The sequence below is a fragment of the Parambassis ranga genome, chromosome 18 (genome assembly GCF_900634625.1).
Source record: "Parambassis ranga chromosome 18, fParRan2.1, whole genome shotgun sequence".
Lineage (NCBI taxonomy): Eukaryota > Metazoa > Chordata > Actinopteri > Ambassidae > Parambassis > Parambassis ranga.
This window is the reverse complement of record NC_041038.1, coordinates 4,063,987-4,074,046: the sequence shown is the minus strand read 5'-3', so window position 1 is coordinate 4,074,046 and position 10,060 is coordinate 4,063,987. Positions and strand designations below refer to the sequence as shown.

The window sequence follows — 10,060 nt, the reverse complement described above, 5'->3', positions numbered from 1 at the left end:
ACACTTTTTCTTCCCACCTGTGCCTCCAGACTCCAGAACCACATCCTCCTCCACTGTGGACGACTAATTCCAATAAGCCTCCATAATGCCATGAACGGGGAGAGAGGGGAGAGGAGAGTCTGAGCTTAATGACCTTGCCGATTACAGGCCAGCCCCGTTTCACAAAGAGCACTACGAGGCCTCACTCTCAACCTGTAAACCAGCCACGGCCACAAAGACAAGAGGGGTGAAGAATCAGGATGTGGCGCTAAAACTGAGGAGCCTCTACTCCACTGAACAAGTGATGAACAGAATGACTGCAGAAGGAGAGTTGATCTGCCACTAGAGGGCAGTGCAAGGCAGGAATTACACAACTGGACCAGCTGGGGAAAAAAAGTGTACTACTGGATACTGGATGAAAAGCACACCTGCAAGACTGTTTGTGAAGAGGTGACGTAGTTTTTGTGCAGCTGCTCATGCTTCAATCTGTGCTACAAGCCTGAGCATTTCTTACAGAACACTATGTTTATAAGAATTTATATTCAACACTACACAGTGCGCTTTCCTTTTAGCGGTGTACGCTTATGTCACCTACCAATTCAGCCCTGCTTGTACTTCAACACCTGCAAGACTGTTTGTGAAGAGGAGACGTTTTTGTGTATCTGCTGCTGTTACATCAGACACAAAGCCACCGCTCTGACCGCTCGCTCATGAGCTGCATCTGCTCAGCAAGCTAGCCACAAGTAACTACTTTAACTGCTTCATTACTTTTATGTTTTCATAATCTAATTATCAGCTTTGACTTTCAATATTACAGTTTTTTTCTGATTGCTTAAATACTAACAATGATTCTTATAGCACAATTTCTAAAACTATTAATAGTTTAGCAAAATCACTCACTGAGTTTGCAAAACTAAAAGAAAAAAAACTGCTTTACACTCAATTTGCACTTTTGTAATTTTAATTGGCAATTGTATAAATATAATCCACTTCACAGCACTCTTTTTGCTGAACTGTAAACACAACTCACTGCTTTACACACAATTTCCAAATGATCAACACACTCCTAGTAAAACTATACACATTTATGGCTGGTATTTACACTATTTTGCCAACTGTCTGGCTACACTGTCACATGTGAGAACAGTTTTACATCATTAGTTCACTTTGCAATCAGCATGAGCACTGTGAATAAGACACAGGTAAGCTTCAGTGTGGAGAACATTGGAGGGAGAAGAAGACTGAGAAGAGTGAGAATTAGAGGAGGATGAGGACATGAGGAAGCAGGAGGAAGAGGAAGAGGACGAGGAGGTGAAGAGGAAGGAGGAAGGGTAAGAAGAAATAGAATTACTGATGTCATCGGAGCTACAATAGTGGATCATGTGATCAACCATGGAATGACCCTGAGGGAAGCTGGACAACAGGTTCAGCCTGAGCCGCTACACTGTAGCAAGCATCATGAGGACATATTGATGAGAATGGGTTAGTACAGTTCCCTCACTCTAAGTTTTGTAGGTGTACCATACTCTAATGAGAAAAACAACAATACTGTACATGTAAAACTGAAACTGTTACTCCACAGAATTACTAGACATCCAGCATCTGGAAGGAGGCATGCGAGGATATGGACCAGGCATCATGTCAGGCCTGGATACAGCACTCCAGGAGACATGTTCCCCGGTGCCTTGGACTAGAAGACATTGCATGAGACGATGAATTCTGTGGCCGGACCCAGAGAGACAATGAGACTGATTTTCTCTCTCTTTCAGTGAAATTGTATGTTTTCTAGTGTTTGTTTTGATGTGTGTGAATAAACATTCATACTTGAAATTTGAATCCCTGTGTGTTTATAGAACTATTTATGACAAAAGTTTGACCTCACATGGACAGACCTTGTGCACAGAGAAAGCAAAAGCCAGATGTGTTTTCAGTTACAGTTTTTTCTGATTGCTTAAACACTAACAATGATTCTTATAGCACAATTTCTAAAACTATTAATAGTTTTAGCAAAATCACTCACTGAGTTTGCAAAACTAAAAGCAAAAAACTGCTTTACACTCAATTTGCACTTTTTGTAACACACAATTTGCAAATGTATAAATATAATCCACTTGACAGCACTCTTTTTGCTGAACTGTAAACACAACTCACTGCTTTACACACAACTTCCAAATGATCAACACACTCCTAGTAAAACTATACACATTTATGGCTGGTATTTACACTATTTTGCCAACTGTCTGGCTACACTGTCACATGTGAGAACTGTTTTACATCATTAGTTCACTTTGCAATCAGCATGAGCTCTGTAAATAAGACACAGGTAAGCTTCAGTGTGGAGAACAATGGAGGGAGAAGGAGACTGAGAAGAGTGAGAATTAGAGGAGGATGAGGACATGAGGAAGCAGGAGGAAGAGGAAGAGGACGAGGAGGTGAAGAGGAAGGAGGAAGGGTAAGAAGAAATAGAATTACTGATGTCATCGGAGCTACAATAGTGGATCATGTGATCAACCATGGAATGACCCTGAGGGAAGCTGGACAACGGGTTCAGCCTGAGCCGCTACAATATAGCAAGCATCATGAGGACATATTGATGAGAATGGGTTAGTACAGTTCCTTCACTCTAAGTTTTGTAGGTGTACCATACTCTAATGAGAAAAACATCAATACTGTACATGTAAAACTGAAACTGTTACTCCATAGAATTGCTAGACATCCAGCATCTGGAAGGAGGCATGCGAGGATATGGACCAGGCATCATGTCAGGCCTGGATACGGCACTCCAGGAGACATGTTCCCCGGTGCCTTGGACTAGAAGACATTGCATGCGACGTTGATGAAATTCTGTGGCCGGACCCAGAGAGACAATGAGACTGATTTTCTCTCTCTCTCTCTTTCAGTGAAATTGTATGTTTTCTTGTGTTTGTTTTGATGTGTGTGAATAAACATTCATACTTGAAATTTGAATCCCTGTGTTTCTATAGAACTATTTATGACAAAAGTTTGACCTCACATGGACAGACCTTGTGCACAGAGAAAGCAAAAGCCAGATGTGTTTTCAGTTAATACCATCAGTGTGTAGTTGGCACATTGTGTGCTTAGTAATATGGTGGTTTGTGTTAACTGTGTGGTACAAAAATACCATTTTTACAAAGGTTTGAAGAGTTAAGCAAGATGTATTAGCTTTTGCAAAAGATCTACAATGTTTTGCTGATTTGGTGTAAGGTTTTTTTATTTGTGTGTAGAGTTTTGCACAAATAGCCAATAGTTACAGAAATGTGCTTAAGCAATCAGAAAAAACTGTAAGCAATCAGAAAAAACTGTAAACAATAACAATGATTCTTACAGCACAATTTCTAAAACTATTACAGTTTTTCTCAATTGTTTACACACATTTTCTGGAAGCATGCCTCATATTCTCAGAACTCTACACACAAATCCAAAATAACACACACAATGGGCAAAACCCCTCAATTCTCCTGCAAAATGAAACATTACATTCTAAACAATGTTATTTCTTCTCAAAATGGGTTTATGTTTTCAAATGACACACACAAACCATCATATGAATAGACATTTATAAGAACCAGCTGAACACTGATGTGCTCAGTGTAAAACACTGTGATGAATGGAATGTTTTCCAATGACTTGGTTTTTTGGTTCAGTGTTACACTGACTACAGACAGTACATACATAAGTGTGTTGTAAAATATTTTAGAATATTGTTTTTTATACTCAGAACACACAAATACATGGTAACATTTTTCCCGCAAAAAACAATGTACACAGTGTGCATGCCATTCCCATCCCCAACCAACACAAAGTTGCACATACACTACATACACAACAACAGAAGAATTTACCGTATACAGTTACAGTACCAAAAAAAAACTAACAAAAAAAACAATTCCGCATCCTCCCTTCAGTTACGGTCTGGCCACAGCTCATCCACATCACAAGCAATGTTTTGCCTGGCCAAGCAGCGGGGGTAATATCGCCTAGCATGGCGAATCCAGCCATGAAAAGCATCAGCTGCCATATCTCCACATGCGTCCTCCATAGCTTGGAGAAGAGGTATACGCGTTTGTGGATTACGGTCATACACTTTCCATCTCCAGGCAGAAAAAAAATCCTCAATAGGCTTGAGGAATGGAGAATATGGAGGCAGATACACAACTAAAAAGTGTGCGTGGGCAGTGAACCAGTTATGAACCAGAGCAGCCCTGTGGAAACTTACGTTGTTCCAAATGACAACGTACCTGAGCTGCTCTGGGCCATCTACCTGATCTGGTGGAATGAGTGTGTTGTGTAGGGTGTCCAGGAATGTGATCAGATGGGCGGTGTTGTAGGGGCCAAGGGTAGGTACTGTACTACTGTACTCATTGAGTACTGTATTGATATGCAGTACTGCCATTTTCTAGTGAGAGTACATATACCAACCCATTGCTCCAAAACAGAAGAGCTCATCTGTTGCCCTTTTATGCTAAAGCTCTGATTGCTGATTGTAAAACTGTGTGATGGGTGTTTGCCCTTGTGATGAGTCAGTGTGCATATTTGAATGGCAGTGTGTTCCTTGTGAAAACAAGATATGTTCTGCATGAAAAGCAGAGACTTGTGTGTACTGTTTTGAAAAATGTGTGTTTTAGAACTGCAATTTGAGTGTAAAGCAGGAAAACTGTGCTCGTAGTTTAGCAGAATTGGTTCAGGGGGTTGGTAAATGAGTTACATGTTGTGGTCATTGTGTCTCAAGTACCAGAATTTGTGTGTAAACAATTGAGAAAAACTGTAATTAACTATCCCTAGCTATGATAAATCCATGACCTGACCTGAAGACAGGAAGAACCATGGAGCTGGATGAAGAGGCAGCATGATGCCCCAGTTGACTCTGCGATGCCTTAGGTGATCAATGGTGTATCTCTAAAGACCATCTGGAGCAAGCGGTCAGAGCGGTGGCTTTGTGTCTGATGTGCAACAGCAGCAGCCACACAAAAAAACAAGTCCCTTTTTGGAGCGTTAAAAAGTCACGTCAAGGCTCTTGAAACTTGTCACTGTGTTGATATTGAGTCTGTCTATTGAGTTTTTTAATGCATATCAGTACAGATGCCTTATTTATTTCCCCACAACATCAAATGGCTGAAAATATAAACAAAAGCATTTTAATTTAGGATGCTAAAGACCCACACCAGCTTAACTGAACAAAGGAAAACAATCGTCTTACATATTCATGCTTCCATTAGAGGATGAGGGGAATGCTGCTCTATATCATCTCACCTTTGTAAAGAAATACATTTATATGCAACCTAGTTGGAATAAAATAAATAAACTCAAGTATAAGCAGCATTTTGAAAACAAAGGATCAGATAACATAACACAACCTACTCGTGTGGCAGCATGTGGAGAGCACACAGCCTCTTCACACTTACTTCCTGGTCTCCTCCTCGCCTGAGATTCTTTAACAGTTTTTGCTGCCATTTACTATGAAGAACCCTGGAAAAGTAATAAAACTAGCCATAAGATTTTTAAATCTGTGCTACAAAAAAGTGATTTTACATTCAACACTACACAGCCATGCATTGGTAGATACATCACTTTATTAAGTGGTTAAAAAAAAACATTACATTCTGAATTTTGATGTTTTATTTCTTGGTGCCAATGGAACCCACACCCGGAGACGGTCGTTCTCTGCTCAAATCTTAGAGAAATGGATGATACAGGCCACACGGGCCACCAGCTCCATAAACTCACTGAAGTCCACCTCGGAGTCACCGTTGAAATCCAGGCTTTTTATGAACTTGTCCACCTCACCTGGGTTCTTTGCTGCCTATAGAGACAGAAGAAAGTGCACATAATAAGTTTGAGTTCATGATGAGTTGAGACTTGATAAGGTTTTCTCAGAATCCATTAATACATCATAATCATAATGTCCAAAAGTCAAATGCTGTGAAAATATGTGTGGTGTGGAAGTTAAAGTTAAAAATGGGGCTGATCCCTTCATCTGAGCACAGTGTCAGTACCTGCAGCAGACCGGGCAGCTCCTTCTCCAACAGAGTCTTGACTTCTCCTTTGTTCAGCATGTCCTTCTTTCCTTCTTTGCGTGCGTAGTCATTAAAAGTCTGGAACAGGATGGCTATGGCATTCTGAAGCTGCGACATGGTTGCTGCTTTTGTTGAAAGTTGCTGCGACAAAGAAGAAAATGAACCAGCACGAGGTTGATGTGTTGGGTGGAGTGGATGAGGAAAGAGCTCTTTTTATACCTTGTGAACGACGGCTTCAGGACCAATGATGGGACAGACTCGGGTATTGTGGGTGTTGGTTTCTGATGTGTCTACACGCCCTCTCTGCTGCAACACAGAGTGTACACATTAAGTAAAAAGCTATATGCAGCTTAAGTTGTCATGTTATTGAGGTTAAGAGGAGGCCTTTCTTTTATCAGACCACAGAGGCAGCTGGTGTGGTGATTTGTGAACTTTGAGATGAGGAATGACTTTTTGTAGGGGGAGACACACAAACACATAAAAGTCACAGTGGTGTACTGTGGTCACTGTGTGTCTTTGCTTCTACACAGAGGTGGACATGAACCACAGGAGGAAAAGTCTGAAATGTCTCCGAGGGGTGGATTGATATCATGCTTGATATAGCCAGATTCGCGGTTTTCACACTCAGAAAAAAGGATATATCCAGATACTGCCCGAATCTAGCTGGATTGATTTTCCCAGTGTGAATGGGGTCTGAGAGCATGAGACAGAGGCTTACATGTTTCTGTTCTCCTCTGTATCAGGGTTCCTGTGAACAGCTGCTGTTTCAATCACCTTGTGTTTGTAGAATCACACATTCTACAACCTGTTGGGACACATCAAACCGGCAGTAGAGTCTTCATAAACCTGTTTGGTCACATCAATCAAGTCAAGTCAATTTTAATCAAAGTACTTCACAGAAACCTTTCAACAGAAAGACACTTTGAGCAGGACCCAGCTCATAAGGAGAACCTTCCTGCTGATAGTCGGCCGGGTAAAAGAGGAGAAGAAGAGGTAGACAGAGAGGATGAAGGAGAGAGAGAGAAAGTCCATTTAGACACAATGATGTATAACTGAGGACCCTCACAGAGTCTGAGATCAGCTGATTGCATCAAATCTAAAGCAGTGTACAAGACTCTGCAAGCAGAACAAAGTGTGTTTCTGAGTGTGAGAAAGCAAGCATTCTGTTCCCTCATCATTTGTTATTATAATTTTCTGTTATTAGTCTTCCTCCTTCTGTGATCCTTCGTTCCTCCCTCTTGTCCTCAGTGTTGCTGTGCACCCTATTCTGAGCACTTATTTCTTTGTCCTCCCTTCCTCCTCAGGTTTGGTTTGTGTTTTTGATCTTTATTTCCCTAGTTTTTGGTACTTTGATTTTGCATTTTGACATGGCACTGTTTTCAGTAGCCCTCCTTATGTTCTCCTGTGTTTTGTAGTTTAGCTTTGAATAAAGCTCCTTTTTTGTTGCACATTGTTTTTGTCTGTGCCTGGGTCCTGTTAAAACCTACACCTCACATAACACTGTCATATGCTCGCTGGTTAACACATTAGCATGCAGGTTGGCAGGACTGGCATACATATACATTAAATATTGTTTCTTCCCCATGAGTAAAGCAGTGTCTCTGTGTAGACGTTCACACTATTTATTAGTTGTGTTTGTGTAGGCCATAAAGAAGGGTAAGCAGGCCTGGAAGTAAATGTCAAACATGTATTCACTCTTTGTCTCAGTGATATTTGCAGAATCAATGTTGTTTTCTTTTGTTAACAGCATATATTTACACCACCATGTTGGCACTGATCAGTTACCGTGGTCGTGGTGATGTGGTTAGCTCTGTTTGCCTCACAGCCTGCGTGGGTTTTCTTCGGGTGCTCCACCTTCCTTCTACATTCCAAAGACCTGCATGCTAGGTTAAGTGAGGACTCTGGCTGTTGGTGTGGGTGTGGCCGGCTGTTTTTTTGACTGGCAACCAGTCAGTGGTGCACCCCCGCCTCTCACGAAAAAAAAAAAAAATCAAAAAACTTTCCACAACTGGTTCATTCAGTACCCCTGCTTGTTTCACCACCCAGGGTTCCATTCCTCCCTCATCATTGATGCACCAGGTTCTTCAGGGAAACCAATACTGAGTCCATTAGGTGTACACTGAGCATAACAGTTGTTTTCTGCCTCACTTGGATCTCAACTGGGTGTGTGAGCGGTTCAGTTCAGTCCCACGTCATCCACACTGTTGCCTTGAATCACAGGTTGCAGATCTGCTCCTTTAATGATTTCCTCTCTTATTCGCCTTATTTACATTGACAGAGCCTTAATGTCTCCCAAGGCCAGTGTGAGTCCAGCTGTGTTTTCCTCCAGCTTTACTCTTCACTTGTGTGCTCGATCTGTCAGTGGAGGCTGACAGATGGAGTCTTCCTGCTAGCTTTATCATATCCATAAATTCCCATGGGATGTATCGTCTCCTGACTCCTTCATCACAACAGGGGACTGGCCCTCATCTTCTTCTTTCTGTGTTCAGGCTGCTTGTGTGTGGCTTCTTAGCTGCATGGGGCTGTCTGTGTCTGTCCACCCACGAGCCTGTGGCTTCACCCCTGTAGCTCCTCCTACTTTATCTACTGACTCTCCTCGGGCTGGACCTAACATTACATAAGAAACGATCACGTGCTGGTGGCAGCATTCTTCTAGTACTTACATCCATCACTGATCTCCTTCCAGTAGCAACCATCTCCTTTCTCACTGTCTCACCATCTCACTAAGCTCCACAGTGGTTCTGCTTTCACCACTCTGGAATCTGCTCACATGTGAGCAGAGCCGTCGCAACACGGTAAGCAAACCAGGCAATTGCCTAGGGCATGAGAGGGGCCCTAGGTAAGAGTCTATGACACAGCTGAGCCTCATCTTACTCCACCACTGTTTGTCTTTTTTCACATTGTATCAAAACACTTTTAGAGACGCAGCGCCACACGTCACTACAGCCTCCTTCATACTGCAGCCTGAATGTTCACTGTGAGTCGCTCTGCGTACAAACGTCTGCTAAATGAGTTACAAACGTCAATATAATGACGTGATATGTAGCGGGTGCTATTTGCCTCAGGTCGGGAAAAAGGGGAGGGTAAGTCGACCCGCATATATAGGGCTCCTTGTACGGGGGAACAAAGGTGTTGGGGTTTGGTTCCGCCCGGTGGAGTAAGGCAGGTGCACACCTTGCTCCACACTGGCGTGCAGGGAGGCCATACAGGTATGCGGGTTGGCTGTAGCCTACCTTTTTGTTTTAAAGTATTTGACGGGTGGTTGATTGACTTTGTTTTATACATTACAGATGGATGTTCAGGCAAAGAAGTAGACGGTATTCACAAGTAGTTTGGTCACGCAGATGCCAGGTATTTTAAGGATTATTAATTATATTGCAGGTATTTTAAGCATGATTTAATAAAGTGTAAAGAGGTTTAAAAGAAAGTATTTGTTTTGTTGCAGAGCGTCGGGTTGATGGGCATCGCTGCTCTTGTCATAGCATGCAAATTGTCGGTTTCTTTTCTTTGTCTAGTCCGCCCGGCAAGTGAGCCGGTGTGTGGCACAAAAGAACTGGGAGGTGCCTTTGGGGCGGACTAGTTTTTCTTTCTTTCTTTTTTTTTTTTTATTAATTTGTTTATTGTTATTTCGTTTTTTTTGTTTTCCCCTTAATCCGTACCTACCCTACTTCCATACGACCTGCCAGGCGTGTGCAGTGAAACACGGTTGCAGTGTCTAAATACTCACGTGTGCAGTGAAACACAATTGCAGTAGTGATGTGTTGCTCGTGAACGATTCGTTCGATATGAACGAATCTTTTATATGAATCGGGGTAACGAGTCCCCTCAGTGAGTGATTCGTTCTTTCGCTACATGGCAGGCAGCCGCATAAAGCTCAGTTGGCAGGACAGGAAACAGATATGATTCGTTCCTGAGTCGCGGTAGCCCCCGGATCTTCGTTCTGTTGTCACGTGACGGCCAAGCCACTCAGGCTGTGTGCCAATTGGCCAGCAGCAAATGATCAGCAAAGGAACTTGCGACTCGTTCACAGATCGTTCATACGAATC

The 10,060-nt window shown here is 42.4% G+C and overlaps 1 protein-coding gene and 1 long non-coding RNA gene across 2 annotated transcripts in view; one reads left to right on the top strand and one right to left on the bottom strand.

Moving 5' to 3' along the window:
* LOC114450678 (uncharacterized) overlaps positions 1-9,591 on the top strand; it is a 10,471-nt gene extending 880 nt beyond the window's left edge. The window contains exons 2-3 of the long non-coding RNA XR_003672126.1: positions 9,305-9,365; positions 9,460-9,591. This is a non-coding gene — a long non-coding RNA (uncharacterized LOC114450678). The remainder of the gene's footprint in view (positions 1-9,304; positions 9,366-9,459) is intronic.
* On the bottom strand, positions 5,553-6,195 carry LOC114450672 (protein S100-P-like). The gene is made up of 2 exons (XM_028428943.1): positions 5,994-6,195; positions 5,553-5,800 (listed from the first exon to the last, which is right to left on the bottom strand). Exons 1-2 carry the CDS (start codon positions 6,129-6,131, stop codon positions 5,666-5,668), a joined length of 273 nt encoding a protein of 90 aa, XP_028284744.1. The 5' UTR covers positions 6,132-6,195; the 3' UTR covers positions 5,553-5,665.
* Positions 9,592-10,060: the final 469 nt, after the last annotated feature.